General features: G+C 42.5%; 1 protein-coding gene across 1 annotated transcript in view; it reads left to right on the top strand.

The window, feature by feature from the left end:
* Positions 1-3,782: 3,782 nt before the first annotated feature.
* The window catches only part of LOC136873596 (uncharacterized protein DDB_G0284459-like), a 76,968-nt gene continuing 63,490 nt past the window's right edge, over positions 3,783-17,260 (top strand). Inside the window, exon 1 of the mRNA XM_067146713.2 lies at positions 3,783-4,149. Coding sequence (XP_067002814.2) covers positions 3,798-4,149 — 352 coding nt within the window. The 5' untranslated portion in view covers positions 3,783-3,797. The remainder of the gene's footprint in view (positions 4,150-17,260) is intronic.

The following is a 17,260-nucleotide window of genomic DNA, read 5'->3' on the forward strand; positions in this document are numbered from 1 at the left end:
ACGTCTCTTTTCTATACCATATGATTTGGCTGCGCGATGCGGAGCTGCAAGTTTGTATTCGGGAACCGTCGGGAATCCATGTTCCCCAATTTAGACCAGACAAATGCCGGGACTCTACCTGAATTAATGCCACGGTTGCTTCCTTTCCAGCTCCAGTTCTTTCTCATCCGAAGTTAATCCTAAAGCCATGTGTGTTTTTTTTTTTTTTTGCTAGGGGCTTTACGTCGCACCGACACAGATAGGTCTTATGGCGACGATGGGATAGGAAAGGCCTAGGAGTTGGAAGGAAGCGGCCGTGGCCTTAATTAAGGTACAGCCCCAGCATTTGCCTGGTGTGAAAATGGGAAACCACGGAAAACCATCTTCAGGGCTGCCGATAGTGGGATTCGAACCTACTATCTCCCGGATGCAAGCTCACAGCCGCGCGCCTCTACGCGCACGGCCAACTCGCCCGGTGCCATGTGTGTTAACACGACGTTAAACCACTAGCAAAGTATTGGTTGGCAATGTTGTTGACTCGGCCATGGATCTTGATAACGTCAAACAACAGGTAGCTTCTCAAAACACGCGCTTATTGTATTGTGACAATGAAGCCAAAGTGTAGAGTGGCCGGCAACAGTGTCAGTAAGATACGATCAATGCGTCGCAGCGGTAACAATGAGAACGGGGAGAGCAGCGAGCAAAACAATAGCGCCAGCGAATTCTTGGGGCTCGCGATAAGGAAGCTCTTGGAAGAGACATTAGGGATTGGCACCTTTCGGAAATATGGATGAAAACTTTTCTGTTAATCATGCTATTTGGATATGTGAGCAGTAGAAGGGCCGGTAGCACTGGCTTTCTAGTGTCCCCTGCACTTTAATCCCAACCATAGAGGTGCCCAGAGTGATCTGGAATTGGAAACTACTAGAATCTTCTGCCGGTCCATGTAAGAGCGCATTTGTGGGAGGGCGGAGCTAGTCTCGAGTGAGTCAGTGCTGTGTGAAATGCGAGTGAGTGGAGTATCAGACAACTAGGTAGAATTCAACTAGTCTTACTAGTTGCGAACTCTTCTAGAAGAACACTACGCTTTAAGAAGCCGTATGGAGGACAGGAGTTTGGCGCGCAGTGTTCTTTGTGTTAGATCACGATCGTGAGAAGAAACTGTGTCGAGTTGAAAACTTAAACGTGACTGAACTTGTAATTAACTGCATATAATAGCTCAGTAAATTTATTAAGTAGTAAAACACGCTCCTTCTTGGTGTCGTATTTAAGTTTTAAGAACTGCGATGAACCGCCACAAAATGGTTACGAAGCTGTTGCCCGGACAACAGTTCTGCTATGAGATTTGCAAAAACCAGAGGGGCCTTGCCTATAAGAAACCCTAGAGGTTATGCTACTCTCGCTACGTTACGGAAGAGAGGGATAGACAACACTTCTTACTAACCAAAATGGGTAGTGGCTGACTAAACGTCCGGGCTATAGCAGTCATATTGGAGGCCACGCTCTCCTTCCCGCGCGTCATTTCCTCCCGTTCCCTGGACCTCCTTTGCTTCACAACATTAGGGATTGATACTTTTTGGAAATCTCGATGAGACCTTCCCTGTTAATCATGCTATTTGGACATGTGAGTAGTAGAAGAGCCGGTAGCACTCGGCTTTCTGGCACTCCCTGCACTTTCTTGCTAGTGGCTTTACGTCGCACCGACACAGATAGGTCTTATGGCGACGATGGGATAGGAAAGGCCTAGGAGTTGTAAGGAAGCGGCCATGGCCTTAATTAAGGTACAGCCCCAGCATTTGCCTGGTGCGAAATTGGGAAACCACGGAAAAACCATCTTCAGGGCTGCCGACAGTGGGATTCAAACCCACTATTCCAGAATGCAAGCTCACAGACGCGCGTCCCTAACCGCACGGCCAACTCGCCCGGTCCCTGTACTTTCAGCCCCAGCCATCGAGGATTTCTCTTGAGTTTATTGATCCACTCTACCAGTCTGAGCATGTTCACTCAATTTAGACTTGGACGATTTGGCCATTGTAACGTGATGTTTCGCTAATTTTCAATTGAAAGTTTCTATTGGAGTACGAAGTTTTGGAGTAACAGCGGTGCTATGTAACCTAATTTTATAAACGTTGACTCGTTAAAACCCTCCTCAAATAGGTCCGAAAAGTGTAATCGGCAAAGTGATTTTTCCGTCAAAAATGAGTACAGTAGCCATTGTTACAATAGAGTAGAAATTGATCTTACTTTGTTTAGAACGACGGGATACACCGATTGCTAACCCCATTTATTTATTTATTTATTTATTTATTTAATTTATTTGCGAATTCCTTGTGAACTCTTATTATAAATGTGATTTTCTACTCAACTCCCAACTTTCTGTACTTCACAACTCCACTTCTCGACACCCCCGAACTTCTGTCTCAGTATTTTCACAGAGCGCCCTCTTAGAACGAAGACTGGGAATGTCTCTTGCTTCTAAGATAGAAACTGAGGCCAAGTTTTTCAACTCCATTCCCTATAATAAAGTTAAATACTCGCTTCTCTCGGAGTTGTTTCGTGTTCCCATTACTGTAAAAACTTCTGCTGTGGAGAAAGATAATTTTTCATTAATAAACAAAGCTTTCAGTATGAATTATTCATATCCTAAAAACGTTATGTGTACGGTGAAGTAAACAGTACTCTTCCAAAGGCTCCTACCATAATGCCCCATTTTTCGCACCTTCGAAATTTGGTTAAAATAGCTTAAATTTAAGTCATCCCCTATACTCCGTTACTTTAATTGCTTCATAGGAGAGGCACGGGGCACACTGATCACTATCCCCATTTATTTATTTATTTATTTATTTATTTATTTTATTTATTTATTTATTTATTGTATTTATTGTATTTAGAAAGGCCTAATAGCTGAGTGACATCATCGATGGTTTCTCACCCAGGTTGGCGCGGCTCCAATCCCGGCCAATACATCAATACATGTGGAGATTTGAATTGAAAAATCACGCACATGTGGTTCAGATACAACGTAAAACCGAAGGCCCGTGGCTCCGATCACGATTTAATAACTTACTTAGTTATTATGTGAAAATGCATAGGTATAACTACCCATTAAATTTCCATCTTGACAAAAATGTACATTATGACATATAATCACTAAATATAAAAAAGTATCTTACTTGTTTCTTTACTCAATTTACATGAATTTGCACAATTGACTATATTAACAACAATCACAGTCCGCCTCTATGGTGTAGTGGATAGTGTGATTAGCCGCCACCCCCGGAGGTCCGGGTTCGATTCCCGGCTATGCCACGAAAATTTGAAACCTGATACGAGGACTGGAACGGGGTTCACTTAGCCTCGGGAGGTCAACTGAGTAGATAGCGATTATATTTCCCACCTCAGCCATCCTCGAAGTGGTTTCCCATTGTTTCCCACTTATCCTCCAGGCAAATGCCGAGATGGTACCCAACGTAAGCACACAGCCACTTTCTTCCCTATTCCTTGTCTATCCCTTCCAGTCTTCCCATCCCCCAGAAGGACCATGTTCAGCATAGCAGGTGAGGCTGCCTGGATGAGGTACTTGTCCTCCTCTCCACTTGTATCCCCGATCAAATACCTCACACTCCAGAATACTGCCCTTGAGGCGGTTGAGCTGGGATCCCTCGCTGAGTCCGAGAGAGAAACCAAACCTGGACTGTAAATTGACTAAAAATAATAATTTAGACTTATTGAATGATATAATTTAGACTGCTTTACTGATTTCTGCTTCTCGTCTTGTATTGTTCCAGTGTGTGATTTGTGTGAACGCCAAGGCGACGATGCAGACCTCGCCGTGCGGTCATCGTGTGGTGTGCCGCAAATGTTTCGTGAAAACTATCCAGATGGCGGTGTCGCAGCGTCTCCTACCACTGCGGTGCGTCATCTGCCGTGCCAAGATCCTGCGTCTAAAGCAGAATGGCGGCAGCGGCGTCGGAGGTGTCCTCTTGCCGTCGTCAGCGTCGCACTACTCGGTGCCTGCAGGCGGTAGTGGCAAATGGGCAGCCTCTGGTTATTCTGTAGGGGGCGGCAAGTGGGCTGTCCCCAGCTCAGCCTCCCAGTATTCCATGGGAGGATCCGTACCTAACTCAGCGTCACTCTATTCCATGTCGTCGGGATCTTCTTCCTTATCAGGTAACAATTTGGCCCCATTCATTAGTTATGAAACATAGAACGTAATAAGTTTTCAAATATTATTTACTTTTTGTGTCTGGAACGAGCGTTAGATTTTAAATGCCGTAATTTTCATGAACTGCTGTATGGTCCAGGCATACAACTATTTTATACAGGGGGTGTCCGGACACTTGCTGTTACAGACATGTGTGGTCACTGAGATAAACCTGTGCCCACTCACAGAAATTCCCCATCAGTCAAAGCAGATTTGCGGTCAATGCATCAGGGGGTGGACCTCATTAGCTTAATCTTGGGGTATTCCCACTAACCTGCCTGGGCTCCTGCTCGCTCGCTTCGAAAACAACATTTTTCTCTAGCGGGCATTACTTAGAGACTGATACATTCAGCCATCATTTTGCACGTTACAATGCTTACGTGTGCAGAAATTACAGGTAAAGTCAACATGCAATCGTCACCCGGGTGAAAGACAAGAACAAGTCATGTCATACTTTTGGAAACATACAATTCTGCAATGTATAAACGAAGTATAAAACATCCCAATGTATATTGTGTTGAAAGTTGGATTAGATCAGATGACACCGGCGAGTTAGCCGTGCGGTTAGGGGCGCGCAGCTGTGAGCTTGCATCCGGGAGAAAGTGGGTTCGAACCCCACTGTCGGCAGCCCTGAAGATGGTTTTCCCTGGTTTCCTATATTCACAAAAATCAAATGTTGTGGATGTACCTTAGCTAAGGCCACGGCCGCTTCCTTCCCATTCCTAGGCCTTTCCTGTCCCATCGTCGCCATAAGACCTATCTGTGTCGGTGCGACGTAAAGCAAACAGGGATAAAACAAGATCAGATTACGCTATTATAGAAACACTGTCTTGAAATTAACGCATGATTGAAACACATGTAAAAACGTGTACTTCCTGCGTACCACCTGCGATAAAAAAAATGTTATATATTAACATTTAACCAAATCAAAACCTAACATAAAATTAAAACTTAAAATGAAGCGAAGAAACTGATGACGTCATTGGATTTACTGTAGGTCTATTGGTTATTTAATGAAAAACCTCCAAACTCGAGTACATATAATAATTTGGTCGACAGTAAATTATTTGTTTTTAAATTTGGATTCCCATCACACTTTATCCAGACTGTTAATCTAGAAAAAGCGAGCAGGAGCCCAGGCAGGTTAGCGGAGATACCCCGAGGAGAATAAGCTAATGAAGTCCACCCCCTGCTCCAGTGACCGCAAATGCCCGTGAACGAAAATATCCGGCAACCATACAGGGTGGTCAGAAACAACGTGAACCGGTTATATTAGCGTTAGAGGGTTGGTCATGCTGATAAATAATTTGAAAATAATTCCATATTTCATGCTGTTGAATGTAGCGAATCAGATTACTTCGCGAGCGATTTCAAATGGGCTTTGCGACGTGGTATTGCCAAATCTGCACGTAGCATAACACAGGATTGCGATAACCAATCGAAGAAAAAACTTCACCGTTGGAGAACTTTGAACACGGAACTCCGCGCTGACAGGATCGCGCCATAACAAGTACGCTATGGTGATACCGGCTGAAACCCACGGTGTGTTTATGTTTGAAGCCGATTTCTCGGGGTGACTCTCAAACGCGTCTAAGCCACTTTCGCCCGTAGTGGCTAATTTCTTTATGGAGCATTTTGAGAGGAGACTATTGCTTCGGTGCCCATCGAACCTATGATATGGTGGAGGTTTGTTGATGATACATTTGTAGTCTGGACAGAAGGTGCTTAGAAACTTCATCTATTTCTAAACCACCTAAATCAGCAACATCCTTCATGTAAATTCTCTATGTAAATGGAGTCGGACAGATGCCTTCCTTTCTTGGATGTTCTAGTAAGACAGAAACCGGACGGCTCCTTGGGACATACCGTCTATCATAAGCCTGTCCACACAAATCTCTATCTTCATGCAGATTCTCACCACCATCCAGCACAAAAACAAGGCATTCTCTCGACACTCACCAAGAGGGCGAGACGAATTTGTGAGCCATCAAACATCCAGATGGAAATAGACACACTCAAAGTCACGTTCAAGGGTAATGGTTACAGCGATTTGCAGATTCATAGAGCCCTGCATCCCAGAGAAACAATCAAGCAAAGCTCACAGAAGGAAGAAGTGAAGGGAATTGCCTACTTGCCTTACATTCACAACACCACAGATCGAATTGCCAAGGTCCTCCGCAAACACAATATAAAAACCGTGTTTGGCACCGCCACTAAAATTGCTCACAGTCTGAGTAAAACCAAGGACAAATTATCCCCACTTTTACATCCTTGGGTATACGAAATTTCCTGTACTTGCGGTAAGGTATACATTGGCCAAGCATACCGGTCCATTGGTACTCGTATCAAGGAACATGAACGTTATATTCGTCTAAACCAGCCGGACAAATCAGCAATAGCTGAGCACGCTATATCGTCGGGTCATGATGTCATGTTCCAAGATGCTCGAGCTCTTACTCACACAAGAAACTACAGGTCCAGGACTATACGGGAAGCTGCGGAAATACGTAGAAATCCTAGCGATTTCAACAGGGACACTGGCTATCAATTAAGTAATACCTGGTTACCAGCCATTAAGGATGTACGTAGGTAGTTCCCTTCCCTGTCCCTTCACTATTGTTATTTCGTTTCGGTAATTTCCAAATTCGTACGTTCCTCATCGCCAGATGTTTCATTCCAGACTTGTGTCAATGTCATACCTTCATATGTATGTACGCCTGTTATATGTTATGTGACCCTCTCAGACTGTTTCTGATGGTTCCGTCAGCTTCCGCTTCGAACCCTAGCGCTTTACCACGTCCGAGGAGCCGTCTGGTGACGAATGCCATTTCCACTTCTATTGGGTAACGTCTAAATTCAAAGCTCAGTGTTTTAGAAGCCTTTCTGGAGGACAGTCGAGATTTTCTTCTGAAGACGCAGAGCATAGTTCTCTGTAAAACGTAAAGAATTTCACCTTATTTTACTGACACGGCATATGCCCAAAAGCCTATATCATGTCTATAAGTTTAGTTAGTTTTGTCTGGTGTGAAAATGGGAAACCACAGATCTCTAGTTATGCCGATACTGGATTTCGTACCCACCATCTTGCAAATGTAAGCTCACATCTTTATAAACTGTCGATATTACCGGGCGAGTTGGCCGTGCGGTTAGGGGCGCGTAGCTGTGACCTCATATCCGGGAGATAGTGGGTTCGAAGATGGTTTTCCGTGGTTTCCCATTTTACACCATGCACATACTGGGGCTGTACCTTAATTAAGGCCATGGCCGCTTCCTTCCCATTCCTAGGCCTTTTCTGTCCCATCGTCGCCATAAGACCTATCTGTGTCGGTGCGACGTCAAACAAATAGCAAAAAAACTGTCAAGATTAAGACTTCGCAAGCATCGTAAACATAATACAGTCAAATATGAAGTCAGTCATTCCAAATGTTCCTGGTTTTGAATGTCCACACTGAGTATAGCATTGCCCTAGTTGCTTGTGAGCTACGGCCACTGTTCTGACAGTTCTGGGCGACATCACAACCCCAGTCACGTGCCCAAGTAAATGATGGCCGGGCGGAGTTTGAGGAGTCCTTAATAATTCTGTGCTGGACTTAGCCCGCCGTGGACGTGAGCAGAATGTACACAGCTTCGCACCTTGTAAACCTGAAGTATTCTTAGAGCCATCATGGTAGGCGAACTCATTGTACCCCTTTCCTTTAAAATCATCTTACACAAAAAGAAGCCGCATTTGTCGCGTCAACCTGAACTGCAATGATTGTGTGGGTTCCACAGAGTGTGTTTCAATTGTTTCTGTTGCTGTGGTAGACCAGGGTGTGCCAGGCTTAGAAATTATCGATGCAAAAGTAGAACCAAACCCTGCTGTGTAAAGTGTGATGTCCACTCCTGCCTCTTCAGATAAAACAACTACAGCTGAACTTCGTTATAACGACATCGATTTCAGCGACGTCTCGTCTATAACGTCATGTTTTCTGTTGTACGGACATATTCCTCATAAGAAATGTGTTTTTCAGTCTTGCTTAATACGACAAACGTATGTATGTCTACCTCCCATATAACATCATTTTCAGCCTCAGTTTGGTATAAGATTTCCTAAGAACGAAATTATTTTAAGAAATATTTTGTTGTAATCTGGCAACCTGGGAAACTCTTTCCTGTCCACTTTTGTCATATACCTCGGGGAATGCAGGCAGATTCCCCACTCCATTGTTACCCGCCCGAATTCTTGCGGTATTAACGGTTCCTGCGTGCGGTCAGTTTCGACTGGAAGTTTCCTCTAAGTGCACGCATTTTAAGGCAGTATGACTACTACAAGAAATGTTTTGACGTTCGAAGAAAAACTGATTCACCAAAATGAGAATGGGGTTTTAAAATCTGACGTATGCCGTGAGTTTGGCGTTGTTAATTCCAAAGTCCAAAAGATTTGGAAGAAAAAGGATAAAAATAGTTGCTGCATTTGAACAGAATGGTTACAAAATTAAGCGGCTAAAGCAGTGACGTGGATGAAGCCTAATTAAGTTTACGATACTGTATATTTTTCATTTCCCAACTCACTACACTGTTAATTCGAATCTGAGTTACTACGACACTCGTTTATAACGACAAAATTTTTCCTTGGATGTCGTTATAACCGATGTCTCACAGATGTTTGTAATGTTGAGATATGATTAGCTGTCACCCCCGGAGGCCCGGGTTCGTTTTCTGGGTCTGCCACGAAATGTGAAATGTGGTGCGAGGGCTGTAACGGGGACCACTCAGCCTCGGGAGGTCAACTGAGTAGAGGGGAGAGTTCGATTTACCTCCTCAGCCATCCTCGAAGTTGGTTTTCCGTGGTTTCCCACTTCTCCACCAGCCAAACGCTGGGATGGTACCTAACTTAAGGCACGGCCGCTTCTTCCCTCTTCCTTGTCTATCCCTTTCAATCTCCCCATACCCAACGAGGTGCCGCATGGTCAACGAGACGAATCCTCTTGGCCATTCATTGAAGTGGCCAGGAATCAAACCTGGGACCTCCAGGTAAGAGACAGGCTCGTTGCCCTTAAACCACGGAGCCGGGAATAATAATAATAATAATAATAATAATAATAATAATACCGAGCTCGATAGCTGCAGTCGGTTAAGTGCGGCCAGTATCCAGTATTCGGGAGATAGTAGGTTCGAACCCCACTGTCGGCAGCCCTGAAAATGGTTTTCCGTTGTTTCCCATTTTCACACCAGGCAAATGCTGGGGCTGTACCTTAATTAAGGCCACGGCCGCTTCCTTCCCACTCCTAGCCCTTTCCCGTCCCATCGTCGCCGTAAGACCTATCTGTGTCGGTGCGACGTAAAACAACTAGCAAATAATAATACTACTACTATTAATAATAATAATAATAATAATAATAATAATAATAATAATAATAATAATAATAATAATAATAATAATAATAATAATAATATCCGAACTGAGTGGCAGAGGCGGTGAAGCTCGGCCCTCTGATCCAAGTGGACGGGTTTCATTCCGGCTCACTCTGATGGTATTGAAAAAATGTTCATATCGGTAGATTTACTGGCACGTGAAAGAACTCCTGCGGGACGAAATTCTGACGCCACTGAGCCTGCGAAAAACCACAAAGTAGTTAGTGGAGCGTAAAACCAGCAACTTCACTATCGACAGACCTATAAATGGTTTTCAGTTGTTTCCCATTTTCACAGCAGGCAAATGCTTAATTAAGGCTCTTGCTCTGAGTTGTACAGTATCTTTAAAACCATTTGTGGTCTGACCTAAAGAGTGAGCAGAGTAGTGAAGGCAGAATTTTTTTTATGTTATTATCAATTTAATAACCAAAAATGATAACTAAATCATACGGAAAGACACATTAACATTCGATAAAAGCCAGTAAGTAGACCTATGTAAACATTTCAAAATACTTGAAAAGACGGTATAAGGGAATATTCTATCAATCATTGAATAAATCAGTCACTACTGATCTGCATTTAAGGAAGTCGCCCACGTGACAGATTCCCTATCTGTTGTTTTCTTAGTCTTTTCTTAAATAAATTGCAAAGAATTCGGAAATTTATTGAAAATCTCCCTAACTCTCCTTCCTATAAACGAATATTTGGCCCTATTTGTCCTCTTGAATTCCAACTTTATTTTCATATTATGATCTTTCCTACTTTTAAAGACAGCACTCAAACTTTCTCGTCTACTAATGTCATTCCACGCCATCTCTCTACTGACAGCTCGGAACATACCACTTAGTCGAGCAGCTCGTCCCTTTTTCCCGAATCTTCCCAGTCCAAACTTTGTAACATTTTTTTTACGCTACTATTTTGTCGAAAATCACCCAGAACAAATCGAGCTGCTTTCTTTTGATTTTTTCCAGTTCTCGAATCGAGTAATCCTGGCGAGAGTCCGATACACTGGAACCATTGTCTAGTTCGGGTCTTAAAATGTTTACTCTCCTCAACAAGTAAAAACCTTGTTTTTATTCAACGAATAGTATGTGAGTACTTCAATTAGAGCAATTAAAAAAACTTCAGGTTTCCATTTTCTTCCGTCCATCCAACCCTCGACCTTTCTTTTTCCTAATTTCTGTAATCGGCACTTGCCAGTTATCGTTGCCATTGTTGTTACATTGTTATTGTTATTGTTAATAATTGTTAATTTATTGTTGATACTTAATATATATTGTTGTTTATAGCATTGTTACCTTTTATACATATTTTAATAGTAGTAGTACCGGGCGAGTTGGCCGTGCGTGTAGAGGCGCGCGGCTGTGAGCTTGCATCCGGGAGATAGTAGGTTCGAATCCCACTATCGGCAGCCCTGAAGATGGTTTTCCGTGGTTTCCAATTTTCACACCAGGCAAATGCTGGGGCTGTACCTTAATTAAGGCCACGGCCGCTTCCTTCCAACTCCTAGGCCTTTCCTATCCCATCGTCGCCATAAGACCTATCTGTGTCGGTGCGACGTAAAGCCCCTAGCAAAAAAATAGTAGTAGTAGTAGTAGTAGTAGTAGTAGTAGTAGTAGTATTGTAAAATGGCCCTCCATAGGCTGTATCTAATAATTAAATCAATTAATGAATTAAATTAATAAAATAAATACATTTTTATGCAAGAGACCCATTCAAGGTTCCTGGCGACTTCAGGTTGGGAAAGGGCAAGGAATGAGAAGGTAGCCGCCGTGGTTTTAATTAAAGTAGACCCCCGGCATTCGCCTGGTGTGAAAATGCGAAACGACGGAAAACCAGTTTTAGAGCTGCCGATAGTGCGATTTGAACCCACCATCTCCCGAATACAATGTTCATACTCTTGTGACGCTCGCTGGTCAAATTATGGTTCAAAGTGTAGACTTAATCTACAGACAAAACTAAAAAAATGAGCGAGAACAAATTGAGTGACCCGAGAAATAAGTTTAAGGAAGAGTCTTTATGAGACAAGAAATGTACTAATGCTACTCGAATGAGCGCTACGACTATCAGAGTGTTAACTGAGCTACTACTTGTTCACGATTCCTGTTATCGCAGTTTACGACCGGCTATCACAGTGGCCGGCATCGCGTGCTCGCGTGACTCTCTAAAACATCTCACCAGTCTCCTGAAGAAATACTCAACAAGAATTGGTGGGCTGCCTGCGACACGAGCTCTAAGAGGAACTGGGCGCACCACGTCCCACGGGGGACTCTAACAAGCAAAGTCAAACACTGTCAAAAACACTGCAGTGTTGTTACAGCTCGTTTTCTACGCTCAGGATTGTGAGATCGAACCCAAGCTTACCCGATTGGCACTTAAGTGTCCGTGAAAAGTTAGAAGCCAGTGCCAGTAAGTTTACGAGAATGTTAAAGAAATGTTCCCGGATTTTTAATGCTGAAAACGTCCGACTCGTTGGCTGAATGGTCAGCGTACTGGCCTTCGGGTCAGAGGATCCCGGGTTCGATTCCTGGCCGGGTTGGGGATTTTAACCTTCATTGGTCAATTCCAATGGCCCGGGGGCTGGGTGTACGTGCTGTCCCCAACATCCCTGCAGCTCACTCATCGCACATAACACTATCCTCCACCACAATAACACGCAGTTACCTACATATGGCAGATGCCGCCCACCCTCATCGGAGGGTCTGCCTTACACGGGCTGCACGAAAATGCTGAAAACATTTCGTAGCACACAAATTAGGGGTCCCCATACTACGAAAAACGTAAAATTAACAAATTTCCTCAATTGTGCCGAAATATGAAGGGCTAAAGGGCCCGGAAAAGTTGGATAACTCTATCAAACTCAAAAAATACAATTTTCAAAAATCACTTCCGGCCTAAATGCTCCTGAAAAGCAGCTTTGTTTCTTTACTCGTTTTCCTTTTTATTCGAATCCTTACCAAATTAAGGGAACCCGGACTCAGAAAATGTTGTAATTTTCGATTTTCAGTTTTTTTTTATGAAATGAAATACTACATCTTTTCCTCTTTAAAATGGCATAATAATCTTCTCGGTATCTCAACTCCAAGTACTAAAAGTAGTTTTTAATAATACGCTGTAGTGGGTGTTTTGCCACATACAGTTCCCATGGATACGCGTTGAGTGAACACATCTTTATTCATATTTCCCGGCCTTTCCAAAGATAATATAGTAGGACATATTTCTTGTGTTGGCTTCTTGATTTGACAGGCTACTGTTTTGTCTGCATTGCACTGCTCCATGGATATCGTTGTTTACACTGAGTCAATTGGTGGTTAGTTCAAGATTTGTATTGGATTATTTCTATTGTGTAACTGGAACTTACCGAACATGCCTCGATTTAGTAATAGAGTTTATAAGAGGAACACTACTAGAACTGAGACAGTTTCTCGTACCATAGGAAATGATTCTGAAAATAGTGAGGATATACATGGAATGATATCTATTCCCGTCCCAAGCGCAAGCGAGAAGTTGCATGGATCAACTAAAAAATGCTACATTTTATTGGAACAGTGTATTAATAATAACGTGAACAAAATAGTTAACATTTCTTTGCTATAAAAGCTGATAGTTCAGTATTATGTACCGTAATGAATGTTTCAAAACGACCTATGTCACTAAATATCAAACGATACAAAGGATTTCGAAGTTAAAGTGAGAGTGTGAATAATGTAATTTGGACCAGAATCCAAAAAATCTGTTCCTGAAAATGTATACTCTTCATTTTGGAGTATTATGATGCTATTGCTTCATACAACAAATGTAACATTATAAAGTGTGATGTGCTGCAGAAGATGGGAGTGATGGTCACTGCTATGATGTTGATAGACAATAAGAGGAAACGGAGTGCTGAAGGAAATAAAAGGAGTGTAAGAGGCAAGCCAGACAAAGAATGAAATGTGTAAAAAGAAGACTAAATGAGGAAATGCCAACTGACAGTGAAAACTCGTCTTATGGTGCTGGACTCCACTAGAAAGTTAGTTAAGCTTTAATGCCATATAAGGAACATTTTCTCCTAAACTGTTAGAGATACAGACCTCAAACGTTCAGGGATTGAAAACAATGCCGTCTATCATACATACCCCTTTGTCCTCCTTACATTGATGAAGATTTTATGTCAAAAATAATCCTACTATGTCAAAAAATGTGTTAATTATTCTCAGTAACAAAATAATTAATATCTTTCCATAAAGTACCAATATATTAAAATCTCTATGATAAATGATGATAAATAAATGTAATATACTACTGTAAAAGGTTTTATCATTCTGATGTTAACAGTTTAGAAGAAAATATCCCTTACATTTAATATTGGAGATATAGGAAGACCCGGGTCCTCTTAACTTATTTACATAATTCTTCTGTAATGTGTTCCTTGGTTCAATTCCCTCTGGCGGTTTTTGATTCTTTGAAAAATGTCCACTCCGAATGTAGTTAAAAGGCATACGTGAAACTCTGCATTGACTCACATTAGCGCTCGTAGTGGTGCTTAAGTGAAACAATACATTGACTCACATTAGCGCTCATAGTGGTAGAGAAAGGCAAACTGCTAATCTAATCGACCACTTAATGATGAGTAAGAAAAGGATTGTAAATTTTGGGAATAAATAAAGAATATATTCTCATACTTTATCATTATACTAGCTGTAGTACCCGGCGTTGCCCGGATAGTTTTTGAATGTTTACATTTAATATTTGTATTACCAGTTAGTTGAGTGTGAAGTGAATGCTTATAGAATTCTTTTTGAGATGTTGATTTTACGACTTATCATGTAGTTAGATGTATCTGACTTCAAGTTTTAGATTATTTAATTATCGAGTAAACACTAATCTCGGTACCGGGCGAGTTGGCCGTGCGCGTAGAGGCGCGCGGCTGTGAGCTTGCATCCGGGAGATAGTAGGTTCGAATCCCACTATCGGCAGCCCTGAAGATGGTTTTCCGTGGTTTTCCATTTTCACACCAGGCAAATGCTGGGGCTGTACCTTAATTAAGGCCACGGCCGCTTCCTTCCAACTCCTAGGCCTTTCCCATCCTATCGTCGCCATAAGACCTATCTGTGTCGGTGCGACGTAAAGCCCCTAGCAAAAAAAAAAAAAACTAATCTCGGTCATTTTATATTATTTACTTTTAAGCCCTTCTCAGTTCCTGCCTCGATGGAGGCTGAACGTGGACTTAAACGCTATCCACAGCGTCACAGTTCGTATCAGCGACACATAAACAATGGATTTCGACATTAATATTGGTTATTTTCCTTATTTTTGCACGTCAGCCCCTCTCATTCCCCAACACCAGCGGGGGCTAGGTGTATCTGACCTCCACAGTAATGTTTTCTATATAGTAAGTCATGTGTATACCAAGTTTGATTGAGAGATATGCTAAAACATACACACATCCTTAAACTCTGTCCCTTTGGACGTTTTCAATTTTTTGCCAGTTCTCATCCGCCTGCCGAGTAGGACTGAGCTTTATCTTAAACGGCATCCAGAGTGTTACAGTTCATCTCAGCGACCCCGAAAAATATGGATTAGACACAAATTTCGGTTATTTTCGGTTAATATTTACATTTCGCCCCTACTTTAGAGGCTAGGAGTCTCTTACCCCTAGGGTATATTTCTCGAGACAGTAGGTCCAGTATACACACATGCGTCCATTCTCTCGGTCATTTTCGAAATTTTGTTTTTCACTTTTTCTCACCGCTATGCGAAAGGAGGCAGAAATTTGACTTCTAAAAAAATTGGAGCGTTACTATTCATCTCAGCGACCCCGAAAAGAATGGATTCGACACTATTTTCGATTATTTCTACACCTCATCCCGTCGTATGTGTGCTAGGGTTGTCATACCTCCACGCACTTTGTCTCCTGATAATAAGTCATAAGTGACCAAGTTTGTTTGAAATTGTTCCCGTAGTCCCGAAACGTATGGATTCAACACTAATATCGGTCATTTTCAGTCTTAATTACATTTCGTACCCTTACCTAAGGATTCAAGGGGTGTCTTTCCCCCTTAGTATTTTTTTTCAGGTAATAGGTAATATTTGTATTAAGTTCTGCTGACAGTTATACTGGAACGTAGAAAAAAACATCCTTAATCTCGGTCATTTGGATATTTTCTGTTCTTGACTCCTTCTCACCCGCCTGGCAATTGGGGATCAACTTGGACTTAAACGACAACCGGAGTGTCACTCCTCATTTAAGTGACACTTTAAACCATGGATGTGACATTATTTTCGATTATTTTATATCTAATTCCCTTCCTAACCACTCACCACAAAAGGGGCCTTAATTTGGACCTTAAAAGTCCAGAGTGCCACTATTCACCTCAGCGACCCTAAAAACCATGGATTCGACACTAATTACGATTATTTTTATATATCACTCCCCCTTGCCCCCCACCCTAGAGGGGGCTGAACTTGAAATTAAGAATTTCCCGGGATGTCACTGTTCATCTAAGCGACCCCGAAAAGTATAGATTCGACACTATTTTCGTTTATTTTTATTTATGACCCCCCTTGCCCCCCGCCCCTAATGGTTCCTGGGGTGTCTTATCCCCACGTGGTTTGTCTCCTGATACTAAAAATCCGAAGTGTCGCTATTCACTTTGGCGACCCCGAAAACTACGTATTCGACACAATTTTCGATTACATGTATATATCACTTCCCCCTCGCCCCCACGCCAAAGGGTCTGAACTTGGACTTAAAAAAATTGGAGTGTCACTATTCATCACAGCAACCCAAAAAAGTATGTACTTTGATGATTTTCATATCTCAATCCCCCCGTCCCCCACCCCTAATTGTTCCTGGGGTGTCTTATTCCCACGTGGTTTGTCTCCTGATAGTAAAAATCCGGAGTGTCAGTATTCATCTCAGCGACCCCGAAGAGTACTCGACATTCTTTTCGATTATTTTTATACATCACTCCCCCCTTGTCCCCTACCCTAAAGGGGGCTGAACTTGGAATTTAAAAATTCCCGGGATGTCACTATTCACCTAAGCGACCACGAAAAGTATGGACTCGACACTATTTTCGATTATGTGTATATATCACACCCCCCTCGCCCCTACTCCAAAGCGGGCTGAACTTGGACTTTTAAAAAATTCGGAGTGTAACTATTCATCTCAGCGACCCCGAAAAGTATGGATTTGACACTATTTTCGTTTATTTTTATATATGACCCCCTCGCCCCCCGCCCCTAAGGGTTCCTGGGTTGTCTTACCCCCACGTGATTTGTCTCCTGATACCAAAAATCCGGAGTGTCGCTATTCACTTTGGCGACCCCGAAAACTATGTATTTGACACTATTTTCGATTATTTGTATATATCACTCCCCCCTCGCTCCCATCCTAAAAGGGGGCTGAACTTGGACTTATTAAAAAATCGGAGTGTCACTATTCATCTCAGCGACCCCGAAAAGTGTGGATTCGACACTATTTTCGTTTATTTTTATTTATGACCCCCTCGCCCCCCGCCCCTAAGGGTTCCTGGCGTGTCTCACCCCCACGTGGTTTGTCACCTGATACTGAAAATCCGGATTGTCGCTATTCACTTTGAAGACCCCGAAAACTATGTATTCGACATTATTTTCGATTATTTGTATATATCACTCCCCCCTCGCCCCCACCTCAAAGGGGGCTGAACTTGGACTTTA

This window comes from Anabrus simplex, chromosome 1 (assembly GCF_040414725.1).
Source record: "Anabrus simplex isolate iqAnaSimp1 chromosome 1, ASM4041472v1, whole genome shotgun sequence".
Taxonomy (NCBI): Eukaryota; Metazoa; Arthropoda; class Insecta; order Orthoptera; family Tettigoniidae; genus Anabrus; species Anabrus simplex.